The sequence below is a fragment of the Puccinia triticina genome, chromosome 6A (genome assembly GCF_026914185.1).
Source record: "Puccinia triticina chromosome 6A, complete sequence".
NCBI classification, from domain to species: Eukaryota; Fungi; Basidiomycota; class Pucciniomycetes; order Pucciniales; family Pucciniaceae; genus Puccinia; species Puccinia triticina.
The window spans coordinates 1020765-1044438 of NC_070563.1; the positions used below are offsets into that span (position 1 = coordinate 1020765).

The following is a 23674-nucleotide window of genomic DNA, read 5'->3' on the forward strand; positions in this document are numbered from 1 at the left end:
GCACTGGTTCACCGTTTGAAGGACCGGCAACAGGCGCTGGTGGCAAGTTCGGTTAATACCTGTTTCCGGCTGTTGCAGGTTGTGCTTGTTGCCAGGCGCCAGGGATACGTTGATTGATCGCAGTGTTATCACCAGCTGAATTGGGGGAAGGAGGCGCAAAAGGAGGAATGCCTTGGATATGGCCAAAGATCTGTTCGAGCCGGTGTGGGGTGTCGCGGATTGAAGCAGTGACGGCGTCAACAAGATCTTGTCCGGTTAGGTCGTTGATTGATCAATCAGACCAGGCAGATGAAGATGAGGTTCGCCGGTGGGAAGAAGGAGCCGTACAATGAGGTTGGGACATAAACGGGTAGAAGAGTAAGAGTGGAAGAGAGAGAAAAAAAAAATCCAGAGAATCAAACAAAACACACGAGCAGCCTATGGCTACCTACCTGATTGTCTGAGTTTCTCGGAATGTAAATAGAGTTGAGTAGACTTTGAAATATCAAGATAACATCTAAGCCTCTACACCGTGCCAGGGGATAGAATTTCACAGTTATGGCTTACTGCTTCGCTTTATTGTTATGTGCTTGAGTTTCTAATCAGAGAGAGTTTAGGGGAAGTCGGATGAGAAACTTAGAATTTCAGGCAGATAGACACAGTCACCCGAATGCTCCAGAAGATCCAAAGGATATCCAGGATATAGTGTTGATCTAAGAAGAAAGAGAGAAAAAAATGATAAAGACCCAGGACGATTACTCTCTAAGCTGAGATACCCGCAAACAATGACAATAAAAAAAATGAAGATACTGCAGGTCGATTATGCTTTACTCAAAGCTACCTTGTGAATAGAGAGGAAATGTGGTGAATTGGTATGGCGAGATTTACAGGCTCATAACCTGATGTGACCAAGAGAGAGAGAATGACAATGCAAGTGGGAAAAGCAGGCTCTTCAGCCTGTTTTCCAGCCTAGATATGGTCTCGAGGGCGAGGCGAGTGTCACAGGAGTGTAACCTAACAGGTTAGGTTACAACACCCCCAACCAATCCACTCATCAGACACCACCCACTACTATCCTCCTCATCACACCTCAATTAACTTCCCTGTTCTGATTAATAATCCTTTGCTTTTTTCATTGCAAAAATGCAACAATCCAATGAACAATTGAGAAGTGCTTATGCTGCGGAACAGCAAGCTAGATTCAGAGAAACGCAACATTATTTTGCAGAATCTTCTTCCCCTTCATTTTCTTTTCACAATACCAAAAATGAGACTGCTATACAAAGAAGTGGTTTAACAAGATTTCCCATATTTATAATGATCTAGATAATCTTTATGTACACAAAACTACCAGTACAGGATCAATTTTGGAAATCAACTTTGGCATTCAACAGACCCACCACTTTGGTAATCAACAGACCAGCCACTTTGGTATTCATTAGAACAGCCACTTTGGTAATCATCAGATCAGCCACTTTAGAGAATACATACCATCACAACACACTTCAAGAGGGTTTTATAACCCTGATTTTCATTTTCCCATTCCATCACAAAAATTTTCAAGAGGGGTTTCTAATCCAGATGTTCATTTTCCCAAAAATTATGCAAGAACACCAAATCAAATGCAATTCCAACAACACCCACAACAACAATCCCAAAGTCAACACCCCTTAAATTCTAATGAATGAAAATTCTTACCAGTTGTATAGGAGAATTTAAAATGAACCAACAATAACAAGAGGAAATAACCACTTTATCATTGAAAACTGCTGGGTCATGCCCTCTCATTCATACTTATCAGCCAAATTTCACTGTCACATCAGTGTAGAAATTTGTGCAGTCAAATACCTGTACAAATATTATGATAAATCAGCCTTGGATGTTGAAGAAAATATTGATGGGGTGAATAGATTCAGAGATTATTGATGGGCAGCAGCTCCAGAAGCATGCTGGAGGATTTTCTCTTTCAAACTATCTGCAACTTATCTCTCTATATTTTTTTTTGACATCCAGGACTATACATGGCACCCCACAAGCAAAGAATGGAAGCCAAGACAGAGGGGTTTTTTAATTGGTAGAATTTATGCAGATTATCCTTCTGATCCAGAAAGATAGCATTTACAGCTACTACTCAATCATGTCACTGGTGCAACCTCTTTTGAGGATCTTTGTACATTTCAGAGACAAATTAACAGTTTTTGTTCAGCTGCTTTGGCCTGGGGTCTGTTGGAAAATGATCATTATTTGGAAGCCACAATGGCTGAAGCAAATGAAACAATGATGCCATCTTATTTGCAAAAGTTATTTGGCATACTTATAGCAAAACTTCAACCTTAATACCCTCTGTGTTTATGAAATTCTTCCTACCAGTACATGACTGAAGACTGGAGATCCATCAGGGATTTCAAGATGATGCACTGATGATAAATCAGATTATTGAAGTAATCAATCCAATCCTTTTACAAAATGGTCTTCAATGTGTGAATATCTCATATTGACAATGCAAATCATTTGAAAAATCAGCAGAGATCAGGCTTTGATCAGATCATCAATGCATGCTATTCAGAACAACCTGCTTGCTCCTTTAATGATGGTCCAGGGGGATCTGGAAAGACTTTCTGATGCAACTGCTTACTGGAAAATGTCAGATCAACCCAAAGAGTTGCTATCACAGGTGCAGGAAGTGGTGAGGTCTCATTTTCCCAGCCATACCATTTTAATTTTTATTCTCTCTGAACCCACAGGAATTGTAGCTATGAACATGCCATATGGCAGGACTTCTCAGTTGAACTTTGGAATTCCTCCAAAGCTTCTGCAAAATTCAGTTTCTTCAATCACAAAACATTCTCAAGAGGATGATGTGTTGAAGCAATCAAAGCTTATCATTTGGGATGAAGCCCCAATGACACATAGACATGCCCTTGAATTGGGAAACACTGAGACAGATTACTCCAAGACTTGATGGATTCAGATCAACCCTTTGGTGGCAAGGTAATTGTACTTGGAGGTTATTTACGTCAGGTTTTACCAGTGGTGCAGAAGGGAACATGTCCCTAGATTTTTGATGCAAGCATTGTCAACTCTTACTGCTGGAGATACTTTCAACAAAATATCATCCAACTTCCAGCCAACATGTGTGCAGCAAGTGATCCTCAATTTCAGCAGTTTCTCTTATCCATTGGAGATGTGAAGTTATCACTCAATCAAACAACAAAATCAACCCACCTACTTCTATAGTCATTCATGGGGGTTCTCAGGAGCAAAATTTTAATCATCTCATAAGACTACAAGAATATTTCTTTAAAACAAATCAACTCTAGAATTCTAGAATCCATTCCATAAATCAACTCTAGAATTCTACAATCCATTCCATCTCAGGGGAGAACTTACACAAGCTTTGATTCTGTGGAAGATCCAAAATCTATATTTGCAAGAGTATATCAAAGGGTTGAACATCTCAGGGTTCCCACCTCATATTCTTCAACTAAAACGTGGAGTGCCAATAATAATGCTCAGGAACCTTGATTGGACAATGGGAATTTGTAATGGAACCAGGTTGATTGTGGAAAACTTGGGTCCAAATGTGATTCACACAAGAGTCATATCAGGTAATAGAGTTAATGATTCTGTGGCTATCCCTCACATTCCTTTCATATCTGACCCAGACAAGTCTGGACTGCCTTTCAAGCTCATTTGAAAGCAATTTCCTGTCAATCTGGCTTTCTCCCTGAAAATTAATAAATCTCAAGGTCAAAGAATTGGAAATGTTGGTATTGTGCTTCATAAACCTGTTTTTAGTCATTGTCAGCTCTATGCTGCACTTTCAAGAAGCAAGTCAAGCCAAAATAAAAAGGTAGTGATTCCTCAGCCTGAAAGTGGCCAGGCTTCATATGAAACTTAAAAACATTTTTTACAAGGAATTTCTTTCTCATGTTCAGAGTTTATGAATTAATCCAAGTATATTAAAGTCTCAGAATTGGAGAAAAAAAAATCAAGGGTTCCCCCTACAATTTACTGAAAACTAAAAAAAAAAATCAAGGGTTTCCCCTCTCAGAAAACAGAAAGGCAAAAAACAAGATTTTTCATACAAAACAAAGAATTACAAGCCAAAATAATCAGTTACAACAATAAAAAAGCCAAGCCTGCACCCTGCCACCCAATTTCAGCAAGCTGACATACCGTGGCCCACCACCCATCCCTGTCTAGCAGGGTTGAAAAGTGGTGAGAGGAAGACCCCCAGCCGTTAAGCACAAGGGGGGCCCACGAGTAGCGCCCCGTCAAACTGTGCAAGTGCAACAGCGGACGGGGGTGAGACAAATCCCCGGCTGGAAGCCAGCCCGGAGAATTTCCTGAGGAATAGTAATGCTGCCACAGGTCCTCTATTTATAGGCACAATAGGCATTTCCCCTCCGATTTGCAGACGCACCTGCCCCTATGCCAACTGTTGTCTACAGCCGCCTCAAACGCGGCAAACAAGCCATTTGTCCCATCAACCACCTTGGCATTTTACTCCAGAACCGCCACCGCCACCATCATACCACCACGGGCTTGCCAACCTCCCCAATTCCCACTCCACAACGCTCTATGTACATACCCATATTTCCCCCAGGTGCAACCCCTTCTCTACAGTCACCATGCAAAGCCACCCCCGGGGCAAAACCATTGCAATACCGTTGTCACGACATTCCAGGCAGGCGTGTCATTGGGCATTGATGTGGCTTAACCTCCAGCCATTGCCCGTACCAGCCCAGCCCTTCAACTCTCAAACCCGCTCACTATTGGGTTGGAAGGGTTTACCCAGCCGGCTTCAGCTGAATGTCCCACCCCCACCATCTCACCCGGCTTTGAAGCCTTCTCTCCGTTAGGGGCCTGTCCATTGTGCTTGCTGGGCATTCCTGTATCAAGTGACACGCGGCTTTGCCGCCAAAGTTGTCACAGTTAACCTGGGCTCTCGGCCTGGTAGTTTGTTGTGTATCTTTGAGTAAACCTAGGAGCTAGTACGGTAGCTCCCCGAGTTTACACGGTATGGGCTGAGGGGAGTTGGCCTCTTATTTCTCTCTTCACTTCCTCTCTCTCATTCGTCCCAGGGACCCGAGAGTCGAGAGTCCTCAAGTTTTCTTTGAGGTAAGGGAGAGATGATCTGGGAGAGAGTTATGTTACTCTCTCCAGTGAGGCTCAACTCATTATTAGTTTCTGGCCACCTTGTCAGAAACTTCCGAAAGGTTGGAGCCCGCTCCCATAACTCAGGTGGTTGCCTGAGCCTGGCTCCAGGCTGGCCTATTCCCTCAGCAAATGTCCTCCTGTGTTGTAACTAGATTGCACGGAAGTAGAATATTATCAAAATTCTACTTGTACAATCAGCTCCTCTAAATCGCGTGGTATTGGGATGAGCACTTGATCCCGTTCTCTGTGTTCGCCTTGTATCCCTCTTGATAAGGCGTCCGCTCTGTTCTCCGCCGAGGTAACGCGCTTGGCCACAAGGTCTATCTGATGTTCTATTAACATCCTCTGGATTATCTTCCATTCCGCGTTAACGAACTTGTCTCCTGATTTCCTCTTCTTAATTACCAATTCGGTTGTGGAGTTGTCCGTCCATACAATGAAGGCTTTACTCTTCTTTGCGCCGATCTTGATTAGCATCAGTAGGCCGAGTCGTACCGCTATCGTCTCTAAGCGGGATATTCTTTCTTTCTCCGTTTTCTCCATCAATCCTTCTTCCAGTTTCTCTATTGACCAGAGGCGGAATTGGGCCCACTTGCGGCCTATCAGCACACCAATGCCAAAGCTGGTAGACGCATCCCCCACCCACCCAATTTCGGTCGGGTTTGGGTTCGCTATCAGTCTAGTTGAGTCAAAGGTGAGTAGGGTTGATAGCCATTCATGTAGATCCTCGCTCACGTCGGCCGGGACCGGGCGGCTTTTTCTCCGGTCGTACCACTCCATGAGCCATTTATATAGGCTGCATAGGTAGCAGCGGAGTTGGGGTAGGGCGTATGAAACGTGGGTGAGGCGGCCAACCAATATCTCAACTTCGCCATATTTGAAATGCGCACCGAGTTCGAGGAAGATCTTGATCTGCTCAATTCGCTTCTTGAGCTTTTCTTCCGGAAGGCGTACCGTCTTGTGAAAGCCGTTCCACACGAATCCCACATATTTCTGTTCAGATAAGAATGGGGCGAACTTCTTACTGTTGGTCTTCACTCCTAATTGTTCTGACCGCGCCACAATGTCTTTCATTTCGACCGTTGATCTGATGTCTTTGACAAATAGGTTATCGTCAACCCAGCGGAAAATGGTAATGATGTCGAATTCCTTCATCATTATCTGTTTCCACGCGTCTGCTGGTCGACCGAATGAACCGCAGCCCGCCACGCCCCCAAAGGGAATGCGCGTGTCGAGTAGTATCTTATCATCAAATGTTTTCACCATTAGATAGGGCCATTGGTCTGGTGCTGTTGGGATTTGTCGATAAGCTTTCTCCCAGTCAAAAATGGCTAGTAGGACTGGGCTTGTAAGTTCTCGTATGAAGCTTGCCACCATATTGAAATCATCCCACGTTGTAGTGAAGTCTTCTGCGCTTACAAAAGAGTTCACCGACGGTATTCCTTGTCTGCCGTGTGGGAATGATAGGTCATTAATCGGCCTCAATGATCTGTCGCCGTTGACTACTGCTCCCAGCGGGCTGGTCCGGAAGAATTTGAAATGCCTATTCACTTCTTCGTGACTAAACGGCCCAAACATCCGTTTTGCTTGCAATTCTTTTGCAATGGAGTCTTCAATTTTTTCTCTTGCCTGTAGGGCGGAGTCGTGGTTTGGTGGAGTGTAGAAGGGAGTCTCCACATCGACTGTGTGATTAGGGATACCTTGGTCAAATCCCCGTTGGAAGCCGTTCAAAACATCCTCGTATTGGGGGAGCAGGTTCCATTTCACTAGCGCTGCAGCCCACTCATCTATGTTCATCTTGCAGCTCACTGCTTTTGGCCAGCGTGGGTCTGGATCAGCGGTGGACAAGCGAGGTCTCTTGATGCTCACAGGGGGGGGGGAAAGTGCCTCATTGTCACGGTCTGTATAGCTGTTATTGCTAGGGCAATTAGGAAGAGATCACATATGTTAAAAACAAAAAACAAGCCTCATTCGGTATATGGGGTGCATAAACGAAAGTAGGATGGGGGGGGGGGGGGGGGGGGGAGGGTGGGGAGTGGGTAGCCCAAACAACAACAACGATGGTGTATCCTTGTTATGACGATGGATATTGTCTACCTCCCGGGTAGTGGGGATGGGGGGGGGGGGGGGGGTATATGGGCGGGTATCCTACTAATTCCTCCCTCGTTGGTCCTTCCTGCCTCCATGGTCTCGGTCAGCTCTTCTGTCACCCCCTCGATCGTCGTACGCCGCATCGTATCGATTGCCCTTATAGCCTTGTGTGCGCGGGTAGCGGCCTGAGCCTGATCCACGATTCTCCTGTGGTGACTGGGCTCGGTGCTGGTTGGTCTGGCCTTTCCCTGCTGACTGGTTTTGGCCACCGTTGCCTTTGGGATTCGATCCGTTCGTTGTTGTTTGGTGGTCGGCCTTGCTTGGGTCGAGGCCGGTGACCGGGTCCCATTTTTGCCGGGCACCCCCTTTGATGTAGGGATTTTCGGTGAAGTCGGTTTTGTCAAACTTTCTACACCTGGCGATAATCTTCTGGGCAATGACATCGTTGTAGATAGAGATGTTGGTGATTGATGTCGAACCGTTCGGCATCTCAATCCTGTGGGCGAATGCGTTCGTCCTTACATTGATGTCGTAACGCAGACCTGTCATGAATCCGTGTTGCGTGACTAATTGGTCGCAGTGTCGCTTATGCACGAGGAGCCACCCCGCAAACTTCGGATAGTTCGCAATTTGTATGAGGGCCGCATAAAAGCCCTGATGGTTTATGGACCATTCTGCGTACGTCTGTGTGTATTCACAGGGGTACGGGTAACCCGTATAACGATCCTTATCGATGTTCGATTCATCTGCTTTACTCCGCTTTTCGTTGTAGTGAATGATCGCTTTGTCTTGCCAGACTTCATTGAAGATGGTCAAGGGGAGGGGCCAGCGGAGCTCGAGGAGATTCTTCTTGAAGAAAGGGGAGAACCCCATGTTATGGTTGGTTGGCCTCGCGTCATCGTCAAAGACCACTCCTCCAGGCGTGGCGTCGGTCTTGTTGCTTGGAGGCGGGGCTCTGACTGGGTCGGGTATGGGGGTGATGGTGGTCTTGGTGTTCAGCGCACTTGGTGGACCCCGAAGCTTGGACGATGTCGGCTCAATTTCCGGGGCTGATAGTCCCTCGCAAATCTTGAAGTATCTTTCAGCTAGGGTGGTGTTCCCTGTTTCCTCTGCCGCAAAGGCCCGATCCGTGAGCCTATCGATCTTACGGCGGATACTCTCGTTGCTGCCTGAGCGCTCAGTGGTGGTGAGGGGCTCGGCTCGATCGGCGTCAACTGGATTGGAGGCTGTGTTGGGTAAACAACAGACCAAAAATCTCAGTTTCGCTTCCTTTGGGGATAGGTTGTCTTCGGTTACTTACCCGTACCTTCCGTGGGTTGGGTGCCAAGGAGGGTTTGGTAGCGGCTCGCGATTGCGTTACCGCTACCCGAGCTGGGTTCTTCTCCATCCCTCGGCGGCGCTTCCGTCTGATTAGCTTGGCTCAATGGTGGTCCTTTTTCTCCTGGGGTCTTGGACGTCGATCTGGTCTCTCAATCTGATAGGACGGCCGTCTTGCTTTTCTTTGGTTTGGGAACCGTAGCCGGTGCTGGCGCCGGAGTCGCTGCTGGACCTGTGGTTGGAGGGATGTCCAAGGTGGTTTGTTGGGTCGAGGATTCGTCGGGTCTTGGGTTTTTGGTTTCGCCCATATTTGCCAGTCTTTTTACTTGATCTGATATTGCTTTGAATCTATCGGACATGTCTTGGCGCAGGCAAAAAAATTTCCGTTATCGAGGTTCGTCGCTGTGGGTCCGTCGTGGTGAAGTGTAAATCCTAACCGGCGAACCTGGGACCTGCGGAAACTTTGTTTCTTTCCCGGCCCGAGCTTACTGTCGGCGCTGACCGGCGAGTGGGCCGCAGCCGCACCTCTCTACGTGGCTCTCCTTGCAACGTGTCACAGCCCCGGCGCAACCGCGCGGTGCTATGACAGCGGAGGGGAAGCGTCATTGGGCGCGTCACTCCATGGACTTAGCCCCCATCCGCTACGCTCCTGTAAACATCAATCAAATCTCCTCTTCTCTCCGCATCAACTTCAACGCTCTTGTCGAGCAGGCAGCCCACGTCAACTTGGCCTGGCTACAGTACCCCTCCTCCTCCTCCTCGTCCAGCTTGACGAGGACTGCCCAGTAAAGCCGACGCCTCAGTTGGACTCAATAACCCCCCTTTTTCACCCCGTCCATCCTTGGAGGTCTCTCAAGGGAAAGAAGCCACTCCCACAGATATCAATTACAGCAATCCACCCCTTCCACCTTGAGTGGCTCTGCAGGTCTTTAATAGTGAAAAACAGCTGACTCCTGGTGCTGAAACCAAGGGTTTGGTTTTGCTGAATGTGTTGGCTGGGAACCGAGCTCGATCGCAAGAATCCAACCCCGCCACCGCCTCAGCCAGCGTCCCGGATCTTGTTAGGGAAGGAGCATCCAACAGTCGGTGGGGGTACCTTGTCTGAGGGACCTTTGCTTCCTGCCACCCGACCGGCCTTGAAAAGCTTGCCTAGAAGCAAAGACCTCGGCCCTCTCCCCAACCAACCTCTCTTCCCCGGCTCAGTTGTCACTCCTCCATCCCCTATCCCGCCTAAACCCGCTCTAAAGCATAAACCAATGAACCTTAGAAAAGCCGCTTCTCATGATTCTCAATCATTGAGACCTGCCAGACCTCCTTCATGTCAATAACTTGGGCCGCTCTCACTATTAGGCTCTTATGTGTATTTTTTTAAGGAAGTTTTCCATCCACTGTTCTCAAATACTTATCTTTTCTGACACACATATAGAACTGTATCTGTTTTCTCTTCCTCTTCCTCCCTTTTTCTTCTTCTTTTTGCTTGTTATAATTAGTCAGGGTTGTCTTTCCTCTGGTCATTTGAGTGTCATCTATCCATATCAACAATACACATTATACATACAAATGGATCTGTGGCAGACCTAATTGTCAAGTTGGGACACCTGAACCACTTGTGCTTTGAGAAATAGTGGACCATGCAGTTGTGCAATTAAAAAGTGGCCATTTACAGTGTTCAAAATTGCATAATACTTTGAAAGTTTATGTAAAAAAATCTTATGCAATTTTGAACACTATAATTGTAGAATGGGGTCAAAATGCAGATTCTGAACTCAAAAGAAGGCTGAACGTTAAACAAAGATTTTGAAGGATTGTTGCTAAAATGGAGAATAAAGGCAGACTTTTGGTCAGCTATGCTGGATCCAAAGCAGAGGGGTTGCATGTTGTTGGCCTCCCTTTGAATAATGCCTTTGCAGCAAGCTGGGGCCAGGCGCCTTCTTCCTACTTGTTTGACCCTGCTAGACAGTGATGGATGGTCTCTGGTCCGATTGTCCAATCTTACCACTCAAAACTCTCCAATTCTGGCAAACGGACAAAACTTATCATCATCAACAATGAGCTTGATCTCAAACCGCTCACCGTTTGACTCAAACGGCCCCCTCAGTCATCAAAGCACAAGACACAACGGTCTCAGCTTTGTCTTTGCCAGCCTCAAGGCACATTCACCCCAGAGCCTGTTCACAATTGGTATTGGTATTGGTCGGGATGCCTCTAACCCAAGTAAGGATCCTCAGGACATTGGAAGATGGGTTCTCAGCCCACTCAACCAGTCCAAAATTGAAGCCTGCTTGTGGGACGTTGAACATTCACCCTTTGCAAATCCACTCCATCAAGCCTTGGTGGTCTTGGAAGTATGGCAGCAGATTTCAGAAATCCTCAGAAACTAGCCCAGCCTTTATATGTAATCATATTCAAGGATAAAATTAAAAAAGGAAGTGTCTGTGAAGTATTGAATTTTATCCTTTCTGAATGACCGTTGAGAGGGGCAAAAATGATAAGAAACTATTGGATATCATTTTCCAGCTCCCCTCCCTGGCCAATCTAAACAACAACCAAGAGGGGGAAGAGGAAGAAGACCCATTTTTGGTGTTCCTGGCTGTAAAGCCAAATTTACTAAGCATCCTTAAGCCCTCCCAGCGGCTTCCCAACCTGGCTAAGTACCCATTGACTCTATCAGCCTTTGCTGTTGTTGGCAACAAAATCCAAACACCAATCTGTGTCTTCCTGTCTATTATGGTCCTTGTGTACTGATCTGAATAAAAATTAAAGAAGTGTAGATTTTAGCTGATGTTGTTTCCCCTGAAAGGGATGGGAAATAGATGCAGTATGATTGAGATAGATCTGCTTCCTGTGATCTGCAAAATCTGAATATCCTCCTCTGTGGGTCACACATTTTCTATGGGGTATAAATAACCTAATCCAAGTGTTTGGGTGTGTTGTACAGTTTATCACTTTAATTATTTTCCAAGGCATTCTTCTTTGCCCAACAGAAAACTTAACCTGGGTGATTACATATCACCTCAAAAAATGTGTACACTTGGCATTCAAAAACATGAACACATAAAATCTTGCTGCCAAATAATAATAAAAAATCGCTGCTGAGTAAAAATAATTGCTGTTGCTGGCCGTGGAGCTGGGCATGTGGTCTCCGCAGCGGCGCAGCCGCCTTGGCCTCTAGTTATCTCATCAATATTGCCCTAACAATTGTCTTTCCAGCACAACTTTTGTGTCTCCTTCAAAAAACTTGAATTTATTTCACCAGTTTGCACTAATTTTGGTTTCTTACCAAGTTTTCATTTCAAATTTTCTTTCCTTTGACTGAATGCCTGTTATGTAGATAGTCACCCAGGAATTGCAACATCAAAGTTTTGAAAAATTTAATCCGTTTCCTTTTAGCTGTCACATTACCCTTTTACCTTTCACCTCCTGTGATTGACAAACCCCTATGACTTTAACACCCCCTGTAACCCCAAATTTGGGGGCTTCCCCTTGTTTTAGATTGAAAAACTGAAACTTGTGATTTTTGACTAAAAAAAGGAGGTCAAGTGACTCAGCTCAATCAGTTTATAGCCAATTAAACATAGATCATTATCCAAAAAGGAAACACAATGATATCAGACTGGGAAGGAGGCTCAATCTTATGAGTTTGTGCATTTTTTTATCAATGTGCATCACAACTGGTTCTACTGAGCATAATGAAGATATGTTTCTACAACTCTTGATCAACATGACCATTGTGGCTGTGGCACATCTCAAATTTTGGCGCAATAGAACAATGAAACATTGATGCTTGTATTTACCTTGATATTTGACAAGAGCAGTGTGAAATTTTCAATGTAACATGGCCATTTCTTTGGGAGGTTCAATTGACATTAGTGGTCTTCAAAATTGAATCATATGTTGAAAATGGCTGGGATGATGAGAAGTGATGAGGAAACTTCTGATGACCCTCATAAATTCCCAAATCTGCTAAACATGAAAGTGATGTGATATGGGCCTTGGTGAGGCCCAGTTGTTCAAAATGGGCAGGTATGATATAAAATAACCACTGCCAAACAGGGTCTTATGGCAGGCCCCTTTGGGGGACACATGTGCCTCTTTGATGATAATGGCAAGAGCCCTGAAAGTGCAGCGGCGTAGCCGCCTTGGACTCTAGTATTCATAAAAAATCAGAATACCATCAGATCACATCTATGGCTGATAGTTATTATAAATTTGACATTTTCATTTATGTGGGTCTAATTTAACATCTTCAAGGGTACCAGACCGTCTAGGAAGTCCTCCACTGCTGAATAATGAAAAATTCAAAAGCTGGTAATCACAAAGAAGAATCAGCCAAAAAGAAATCTGGTCCATTTTCAAACAACACAGCACAACAAAAAATTTGAATTGTTTTTGTTCTTTTTAATATGTATCTATATGTACATGATCAAATCTTAAATCAAACCCAAGCCAAAAAAAACAAAGATCAAAAACAGTTAGGCCCAATTTGTCAGCAAAATTGGCCAGTTTTGCTGGCCAAGAAGACAGGGAGGATGACAAAGCCAAGACACTTGATGGCAGAAGGGCAAATTATTTAGGGATGACAACAGGGAGGGGTTGGATCAGAAAGGGAAGGGTGTGCAGGACGGTGATGGTGGTGATGATAGGATGGCAGAGGTGATGGGAAGCGGGAAGAGTACAGGGAAACAAGGAATGCACGGGCGCAAGGAAGAGGAGGAGGCAAGCAAGCGAGGGGGTTAAGGTGAGAGCGTGCGCGACTGGAGCTTCCGTGGCCGTTGTTGGACAGAACATGAACCCTTGGGCGGGGCGTACACTGCTGCTACATACTGCTATATCTGGTACATACACATAAGGATGGAGACCAGGCGGGGCCAAACACGGAAGACATCCAAGAAGGCTTGGGCCCCCACAAGGGGGGGGATCAATTTTACTGTTTGAGAGTTGCGAAGAAAGCGGGGGGGAGGGGAAGTAAGCACTCCAAGGATCACTGGGAGGGACGGACCTTGTCTTTCCAGACCCACTGCAAGCCCATCATCTCCACGCCCTGGTTGGCCGCCATCCGGTAATACTTGGCTGCCAGCTTGAGATCCTTCTTGGTGCCCTTGCCGTTGGCGTTGCAGAGCCCCAGCTCTGCCCCCCCCCATCCCACACACAAATTGGGTGTCAGCTGGTTGTGTGTGTGGCTCTGCTCCAGACGCCGGGGCCACCAAGGCCTTGCTTGCAAGCCGACGTACCTTGTTGGGCATCTGGGTCGCCCAGCTTCGCCGCCAACTCAAATTAATTGATCACCTAAAAAAACACAACGTCCAAGGGGTCAAAACGGCGAGACTCAAGGAAAGAAGGGGGGAATGAGAGACGGACAAGCTGTTTATCCTTCTTGCTCCCCCAGCCGCGCAGGAAGCATTGGTTGAGCTCTTAGATAGCAAGGACAAGCTTGGAATTGCAACATTGTCTTTCTGTTTATCAAGGGGGGAGGAAGATTTCGCCAGGGAGGCGGGGATCCCGGAGGGGTTGTTGTTGTTGTTAAGATGGCGGGACTGGTCAAGGTCTTTGATGACGGACTCAGCAGCCCCAGCTGTGCCGGAGGGAGAGGTCCCACACCCGCCGCCCTCCCGGGTCACACGCTCAAATAGCCCCGCCAAGTGCTCCAGGTTGCTCTGCTTGTGCGCCCGCCTGCAGATGGTCCAGCCCTAATTGGCCCCCTTGGCCGCCGTCAAGACCCATTCTTGCCCAGACTCGCCTTGGATCGCGCTGTGCAGCGGCATCCCGCTTGGCCCCCGTCACATCTTCTGTTGTTTTTGTTGTTGCTCTTGCTGTTGGAGTTTGCGGGGCTTGCCTACCCGAGCCAGACGCCTGTCCAAGCGCTGCTGCTGCCGCCGACGAGCGGCGACCCTGGCCAGGCGTACTGGGCCAAGCTGGCTGTAAATCAAACAAGTCAGAAAACCAGATGAAGAAGCGGGCCATACCCTAGCAACGAAGGGTAGTTATGTTACGTTGTGATATCCGTGCAATTTTGGTAACATAACCAACAGTGTATCCGCTGCGCTGCATGTAGCGCAGCGATTTTTTGGGTCGCTGCGCTACGCGCTACGCGCAGCGGGCAGATTGCTGCGCTATGCGCTTTTTGATTTTCCCGGGAAAAAAATCAAAAAATAGCGCGCTAAAGAAGCAATCACGTAGCGGTCAGCGCCGCTTTTCTCTATGCCATGTGGGATCCAAAAAAAAAAAAAAGGAAAAAGGGTTTAACATACATAAAACATGTTTACAACATAAAACTGTTCCGCTATCTGCTAATTTAGCGGGTAGCGTAGCAAATTTTCGCTTTTCGCTGCGCTTTCGCTAATGGCCCTGGGATGGTAGCGGACAATCGCTGCGCGTAGCGAGTAGCGCAGCGGTGTTCTCGCTGCGCTATTGCTTTTTGGTCTGGTCATGTAGCGGTCAACCGCTGCGCTACGCTAAAAGGCCGCTTTTTTTAGCGTAGCGCAGCAGATACACCGTTGACATAACTATCCCCGTTATCCAGGGCCCTCCGTCACTTTACTAGTAACGGGGCCATTTTAGGCCCCGCGCGTAACGTAACGGGCCTCATTTTTGAGGCCTGTTATCACATTATCCCCCAGATAACGCGATAACGGACCGTTTAAGGCTTTTTAGCCACATTTTTTGCCTGTTCTCAGGAGCTGCGCGCGCCCGGATAAGGCAACAAGCATGAAATAAACCAGCTTAATGTGGTGCAATAACATAATTGCACCGCCGTTACGCGTAACACGTAATATAACGACAAAAATTCTGTTACGTTACTGTTATCTACGCGTTACGCGTAGCGTAACTACCCTTTGTTTACCCTAGTAGTAAGGGCCAAGTTGACCAATGGCTCACATCCTTGTCATGACACGGGCCGTGGCAAACGTTGGTCAAGATACAAACCGGATCCGGAATGCTGGTTGCGTGATGGCTTGAGGGGGCCGCTTTTGTAGTGTCAAGGCAGGGAGAATGGGCTTTGGGAAAAAGGAGGGGCGTTGCCATAAGTTGGGTTGCAAGGAGAGGAAAGGGTTGGTGAGAGGGCAAGATTGGGGAATACCGGCAAGCTGGTCTATAAATACCCATGCAATGGCATCATTATTTCCTCAGGCGACTCTTGTGCTGTACTTCCAGCTTGAGGTTTGTCTCACCCTTGTCCGCTGTTGCATTTGCGCAGTCCGGCGAGGGATATTTGTTGACCCCCCTGTGCTTTAGGGCTGGGGGTCTTCTTCCCAACGCTTTTTAACCCTGCTAGACAGGGATGGGTGTTGGGCCACGGTGTGTCAGCTTTCTGCGCTGGGTGGCTGGGTGCGGAACCTTTTTTTTGTCATTTTTGTTGTATGGCCTGCTTTTATTTTGTGTATTTCTGGGATTGTAGGTTGAATTTGGCCCTCTGATTGCTTTTTTTGTAAAAGGGGGAACCTTTGATTTTTTTTTTTTTTTGTGATTTGTTCAATTGCAGGGGGAACCCTTGAATTTTTTTTTCTACAAACCTGAAGCTTTAATATACTTGGATGTAAAAATGACTGATTTGATTTGGTGACCAAATGAAGCTTTTACTGTGGTTAAAAACTAAGATAGGGGGACATCAAAAGACAGAGAGATGATAGAAGGGTTATCATGTTGCAGGAAGGTAAAGAAATTGAAGAGAAATTTCAAGAAAAAAAAAAGATCAATATATGCCTTCCCAAATTCATCCATGTTTGTAGTGTCATCCTCCGGAGTCAAGCCAACCAAGCTGGTGTTGAACATGGGCAGGCCAAAGAGGGCCAGCCAATGGCACTCAACGGTGATGGAGAGCAGGGCAAGGAAGTAGTTGTCCTGTTGCAAGCAATGGGTTTCAGAGGATGAAGGGCTACTGGACATGAGGGTGTCAAAGAGCAGCCAGGAGATTGCGGAGAGCTGGAAACAGTCAGAGGCTCAATGGATCAAGCTGGGCACACAGGCAGCAAAGATGGAGGAGATCCATTGGAGGACAATGGATGAGCTCTGCCGGTTGTACTCAACCACCGCCTCTTCCTCCATCCCTCCTCCTTGTTGTTGTTGTCCAAGGAGGACTCAAGCCTTGCATCCGCGTCGCCACCAGGCCCATGCCAACACCAAAGAGTTGCGCTGGTAGAGCCAGCTCTAGATTGCCCAGCCGGCCAGTTGGTCAACAGTCAGTTCAATCAGCCCAACCATCTCGCGGTCCAAGAACATCTCAAGGAACATCCAGCCAGGTAGTGCTTCCCCAGATTGAACTTGTGCTAGTAGTTGTCTTAGATCTTGGACCAGTTGCGGGTGGGCAGGATGAGCAGCGCCTTGGCCTGGATGGCTGGGCAGGAGTAGGTCCGTTGCAGGCCGTGCAACACCTGGATGATTTTCTGCGGATGGCTCAGGCCAGGCCGCTTTGGGTGGGGCTTCTGGTTGAGTGGGAAAGCGCGCAATATGATGGGAAGGGCGTGTTGGGCCAGCGCATATCTGGGGGAATGTGTAGTCAGCTTCTTTCTTGTTTCTCTGGAGGAGCTCAAGCGGGGTGGAGTACCTTCTGTAGAGCAGGGGGAGCGTGTTTTACCATTCATCCATCACACTCATCTTCCAGTCCACATTGGTGAGCAGACTAGGCGGCTGCTTGCTGTCCACCAGACTGCCTGAGTCAAGTTTGATGGCGCACTCAACAAATTGGCTGATGATGTGTGCGCAGATCTTGGAGAGCTTGTCAAGCTGCTGGTCTGGCTGGGGGTGGGTCAGTCGTGGAGATGGCTTGGAAGGAGAGGGGAGAGCTGCTTAACTGTTGGTGGTTGCATCAAGGATGTTTTTATATGCAAGGATGAGTTTGTCAATCTTGACCTGTGTTTCCAGTTCTGTGACCTGGAGGTGTTCCTGTGGGCGTGCTGCAGTGGTTGTGGGTTGGTTGTTGAAGATGAGTGAGATGACAGGGTCGGTGGGAGTAATTGTGTGGTTTGATCTCCTGTATTTCTTCTGTGGTCTGCTGCTGCTGGCTGAGTATTCCTGGTTTTCTTTGCGGGCTTGTCTGTTGGCCTTTGGTTCGGAGTAGAATCTGGTGGAGGTGGTTGTGGTTGTTCTTGGTGCTGGTGCAGGTGGTGGTTGGTGACTTTTCAGCTGGCTCTTGAGTGCGCCAAGGGATACCTTGAGTGGTCTCAGCATCCCGTGGATCCTTGACAGCGGGAGCAGTACTCTTCTTCATCCTCAGCCTGTCAGTTTCAGTGGGCCTCCATGAGCCCAACACAGGCAGCTTTATATTGTGGCCACAAGATAAAACAAGGAACACAAAAAACCCTGTATATGAAGCAAGGAGGAAAGAAAGAAGGTGCTAGGCCCAACTCCGGACCTATGCACCATACATGTCCAACCTACACAGCAGGTCAAATTCAGCATCAAGTTGGCATCCCTCAGGGCGTCCCCGCGGCCCAGGGGGAGAGAAATAAAGAAAAAAGTGATGGAATATAAGAGGAAAGACAAGCCAAAACAAGAAAAGAGAAACCAAAGCGGGTGATGTCAAGACTGTCCTGCTTGAACAGCAAGGCTTGGTTTGAGCGGCGCCAGGATTTCTTGATGTTCTCCAACATGCAAAACAATTGCCAAATCCGTGATACTTATACATTGACAAGGAATCTGGATGGAAGATTAGGGATAGATTAAAGTGAATGGCTTGATTAAAAAGGAGAGGGACTAAAGAAGAGCAAAAAAGAAAATGGAGATAAAAAGGAAAAACTAACAGGCACAAGAAAATGATGAAGCACACTCTGTAATAGGATTTTACCATATCAGACTCTGCAATAGGAGTGTGCCAAAGCACACTCTGCAATAGGAGTGTGCCAAGCACACTCCGTGACAGGAGTGTGCCAAAGAACTCTCTGTGATAGGAGTGTGCCAAAGCACACTCCGTAATTCAAGGAGCCCCTCCCTGGCTGCTGCCAATTCAGCCTTCTCCTTGTTGTCCAGTTTTACCGGTTGAGGAGGTTTGCCCCTCCATGGCTGCTTCCAATTCAGCCTTCTCCTTGTTGTCCAGTTTTACCAGTTGAGGAGGTTTGCCACTCCAAGTCAGGGTCAAAGCGGGCTCAGATTGGAGAGTCTTGGCCACAATGTCTTCAAAGGCAAATCAAGCAATGTTGAATTGTGTCAGATATTGATCCCAGAAATTTGTTGTCTCCTTGATGTGATCCGGGTTGGTGTTGACCTGGTGAAACTTGGCCCCACGCAAGAGCCACCAAACAAAGCTGTCTATAGCATACCATGGAGTATCTTCCCCACGTCTCTGGGTACAAAGGCCACCAGGATAGAGCTGCCTTGCCTGTTTGTGAGCCAGATTGTTAAAGAACTAGATGTTCTTTTGAAAATCACACTCCTTGATAGGAGTATGCCAAAGCACACTCCATAATAGGAGTGTGCAAAGGGCCACTACTGCTGATATCAACCTCACTGAAGAAGGTGCAGCTTCCAAAAAGAAGAAACAAAAGACCACAAGCAATGTATGGTCTCATTTCACTAAGGAAACTCACAGTCAGTCTCATCAGTACTTCCATTATTAAGGATATGGATTCAGACATTTCAGCTTGATCATGAATCCTCAATGATTCTAACATTCTGCTAATATTTTTTCAGGTGACAAAGTCAAGGCAGTGTGCAAGGCCTGCAAAGGATGATTGGAAGGTAGAAGTCAAAATGGCACAAATCACCTGTGGCGCCACCTTGATTGATGCAGCTCTCATCTGACCAAGAGCAAGCAAGCACTACTCAAATTCGGTCAAGGATCAACATTGGCCTCAAATTGGGTTTTTTGTCAAGACACCTCCCGCAAATTATTGATCAAGATGATAATTGCGCACAAGCAACCTTTCAACCTAGTCAACCATCCAATGTTTTGAGCATTTTTTGCCTCTCTTCAGCCACGGTCCAAAATCTTCACTTGTGTTACTGTTAAGATGGATGTAATACAGATGTATAAATTCATGAAGGTCAATTTCATGCTAGAGCTCAAAAAAGCTGATCATGTTGCTTTAACAACTGATCTTTGGACATCATCCAATTGGTCATTGTTCATGGTAGTCTCCTGTCACTTCATCTTGGACAACTGGACTCTGAACAAGCGCTTGATATTGTTTAAGGAAGTTACAGCTCACACTGGATTAGCAATTTCAGAACAGCTCTTATCAACCATTATTGAATAGAAGCTCCTTGACAAGGTCAGCTTCATCACTGTTGACAATGCCGCCTCAAACAAAAGTGCAGTAGATCAACTCTTGTCAGTTCTTCAAGATCGCAGCTGTCGTCCCCAAGCCTTGGATGGAAAGTTTTTCCATGTCCAATGTTGTGCTCACGTGATCAATCTAGTTGTTAAAGACGGCCTCTAGAACGTTTCAAAGGCGATATCAAAGGTCCGGGAGACTGCACCAGGAAAAAAAAATAGTCACTTGATGACAAGTGACATCATGCCAGCTCCAGCGGGCTACCCACCATCTACCCACCATCTAACCAGTTTAAGAATTTCCACAGGAGATCCTCAGTTTTTTCTGGGCACCACTGATCCCCATTTCTGGTCAGCTGATACTCAGCTTTAGCTCCCAGCTCATGCTCAGCTTTGGTGCCCAGCTCATGCTCAGCTTTGTTGCCCATATCAGAACCAGTCCTGGTCCAGCTTATTTTCAGCTTTATTCCAGTCATGGCTCAGCTTAGACTCAGATTAGGACTATCATTGGCCCAGCCAATGCTCAGCTTTGGACCAGTATTGGCTCAGCTGATTTTCAGCTTTGGATAAATCTTGGCCCAGCCAATGCTCAGATTCTGAGTCTGACCACTCCTGTAACAGCTTATGCTCATCTGTGGACCAGCCTTGGCTCAGCTGATGCTCAGCTGTGGACCAACCTTGGATAAGAAAATGCTCAGCTATGGACCAGCCTTGGCTCAGCTGTGGACCAGCCTTGGCTCAGCTGATGCTCAGCTGTGGAACAGCCTTGGCTCAGGTGATATTAATCTTTTGAATAGTCTCAAAAAATCTGATACTCAGCTTTTGAACAGCCTTGGCTCAGCCAATGCTCAGCTTTGTACCAGCATTGGCTCAGCCAATGCTCAGCTTTTGAAAATTTTTGGCCCAGCTGGTGTTAATCTTTGGAACAGTATTGTCCCAGCTGATTCTAAGCTCTGCACAAGCCTTTTCCAAGATGATGCTCAGCTTTGGACCATTGTTGGCTAAGCTGATGCTCAGATTTGGAATATTCTTGGTCCAGCTGAAACTTGGATTTGTTTCAGGCTTGGAATATCCAATGCTCAGCTGTGGCCCAGGCTCAGCCAATGCTTAGCTTTGGCCCAGGCTCAGTCAATGCCTACTGCTCAGCTTATGATGAGCATCAGCTGTTCCTGGGAAAAAATTAGGATCAGCTGACTGTGCCACATTGAGTGCTCTGGTGCATTCCTGCAAGCTCTACAAGTGCTGGTGGAGCAGACTTGGAGCAGCGCTGGAGTAGCTCTGGAGCAGAAACCAAAGCTGCATCATGTCACTTGCCATCAAGTGACTATTTTTTTTTCCTGGTGCTGTTTGGTACACTAAGAGCTCTCCATTGCAGAAGCAATCATTCCAAGAGTCAATTGACCTCGTCAATATGAAAAAGCAAGCACTCCCGTCTGTTGATGTTCTGACTTGCTGGAATTCCACCCACAACATGCTCAAATCCGCGCTTCCGTATCAAAAAGCACTTGAGAACTTATCAATCACTGATGCCAACTTCATCTCTTGCCCTAGTACAAACGAGTGGGCAGAAATATCTGCAATGTGTGAATTTCTTTTGTTGTTCAAGACAGGTATGGGGTATTTCTTCAAGACCAATTTCTACTGAAGTCTCAGATTTTCTGATTGTGTTTGTTTTTCTATCATCAGCAACTTTGAAGCTTGGGATGACTCATCATCCAACTGCGCACAGTGTCTTCAAGATCATGAAAAAAATTGATTGAAATCTGAAGAAGGCTGCAAAGTTGGGACCTGCTCACATCGGCAAGGTTATTAGCCCCATGCAAGCAAAGTATGAGAAATACTGGTCAAAACTGAAGGATTTAGCGGCGGTCAGCCTTGTTTTTGACCCTCAGTGCAATTTGGATATCATTGAATTCCTTCTCTTGGACGAACTTGGATCAATCAAAGCTAAAGAAATTGTAAAAGAAATAAAATCTGAAGTATACACTATGAAAAAGACTCAAGAAAGTGCTGTAAGTTGACATGCAGAATACCTGAGTTCATTCCTAGTTGAGACCAGGCCCATACAAATGAATCCCAGGGCGGTACACCCTGGAAAGTTTGGAATTCCCTCAGCTTAAGTCCATAGTGAAAAATGAACTAGACTGAGGTACAGGAAGCTTGGTCTGAGGTGCACAGACTCAGTCCTGAGGCAAATGCTCAGCTGCCCCTGACTCATCCAAATTCCCTTGCATTGGAGGTCACGGGTACATGCTTGACCTCCCCATCCCTCCGGGTCAACAAGAGTAAGTGCCCTTGTTGAAAAAGAGGAATCCCACCTGGTCAAAAGCTATATACAACAACTTTGACCGGGAGGAATCCCTCCCGGTCAATAACATTACCGGGAGGAGTCCCTCCCGGTCAACTGCCATACACAGCAGTCGACTGGGAGGAGTCCCTCCTGGTCGACTGCCATAGACTGAAGTCCACCGGGAGGAATTGTAAGCTCTCTGATTTGAGAGCTTCACTGATGAGCTTTGAGGGTCTCAGGGCAAAGGGGCACGGGCACAAGCGGCTTCTAGAAACTCTGTTTGTTTTGCAGACGGGGAGGAAAGCTAGCTCAGGGGAAGTCTCAGTACTTCCATTGAGTATATACAGAAGAGAGAAAAGTATAAGAGATAGAACAAGGGGGGGAAGGGAAATGTGGGTGCTCACCTAGCTTGGGGGAAGTCACAGTACTTCCCTGCCGAGCTAGGAGGGGCGGAGCTCGAGTGGATATGGAGCCAGGGGAAATGGGTCCCGTGACAGTCCTGTGACTGTCTCTGTGAGTTCGCAAGATGCGCGGCTCACAGGAATCCCTCCCAGTTTATAACATTACCGGGAGGAGTCCCTCCCGGTTGGCTGCCATACACAGCAGTCAACTGGGAGGAGTCCCTCTTGGTTGACTGCCATACACAGCAGTCGACTGGGAGGAGTCCCTCCTGGTTGACTGCCATACGCAGCAGTCGACTGGGAGGAGTCCCTCCCGGTTGACTGCCATAGACTGAAGTCCACCGGGAGGAATCCCTCCCAGTCAATAACATTACCGGGAGGAGTCCCTCCTGGTTGGCTGCCATACACAGCAGTCGACTGGGAGGAGTCCCTCATGGTCAACTGCCATACACAGCAGTCAACTGGGAGGAGTCCCTCCTGGTTGACTGCCATACACAGCAGTTGACTGGGAGGAGTCCCTCCCGGTCAACTGCCATATCAAGCAGTTGACTGGGAGGAGTCCCTCCTGACCGGGAGGGATTCCTCTTGGTGGACTGCAGTCTATGGCAGTCGACCAGGAGGGACTCCTCCCAGTCGACTGCTGTGTATTGCAGTCTACCAGGAGGGGCTCCTCCCGGTAATGTTATCAACCAGGAGGGATTCCTCCCAGTGGACTGCTGTTTATGGCAGTTGACCGGGAGGGACTCCTCCCGGTAATGTTATTGAACAGGAGGGATTCCTCCTGGTCAAAGCCATTGTATAGCAGTTGACTGCAAGGGATTACTCCCAGTTGACTGTTGTATCATGTTGTGGACTGGTCTCCCTCCCAGTCAACATGGGCCCCAAGTATGCCCTTGTTGACCACAAGGCATTCCTCCTAGTTGAAATGGGCACTTATTCTTGTTGATGGGGAGGAATCCTTCCCAAGGCTGGTCAACAAGGAGTAAACACCCTTGTTGATGATCAATGAGCACGGTGTTGAGACAGATGACTCAGGGACCCTAGGCAGATGCAAAGACTGTGCCAAGTCCAACACTGAGCTACAGTCTTAAACCATACTCACTATTTTCTTTTGATGCTGAGCTACTCCATGATATATCATGGAATGAACATGGATGAACTTAAAGTCTCACCAGGACCCTGGCAAGCGGGGCCAGAGGGTACGCATGAAAATCAATACAAAAATTG

General features: G+C 47.1%; 2 protein-coding genes across 2 annotated transcripts; both read right to left on the minus strand.

Annotated features, from left to right (window-relative positions):
* Nucleotides 1-13531: 13531 nt before the first annotated feature.
* On the minus strand, nt 13532-13793 carry PtA15_6A122 (uncharacterized protein; the record flags this gene model as incomplete). Its single annotated transcript, XM_053169794.1, has 2 exons — nt 13532-13675; nt 13782-13793. The coding sequence occupies 2 exons, from the start codon at nt 13791-13793 to the stop codon at nt 13532-13534; spliced, it is 156 nt and encodes a 51-aa protein (XP_053021049.1).
* A 3033-nt stretch (nt 13794-16826) lies between these two features.
* On the minus strand, nt 16827-17715 carry PtA15_6A123 (uncharacterized protein; the record flags this gene model as incomplete). The annotated part of the gene is made up of 4 exons (XM_053169795.1): nt 16827-17095; nt 17169-17279; nt 17340-17589; nt 17698-17715. The coding sequence occupies 4 exons, from the start codon at nt 17713-17715 to the stop codon at nt 16827-16829; spliced, it is 648 nt and encodes a 215-aa protein (XP_053021050.1).
* Between the last annotated feature and the right edge of the window lie 5959 nt (nt 17716-23674).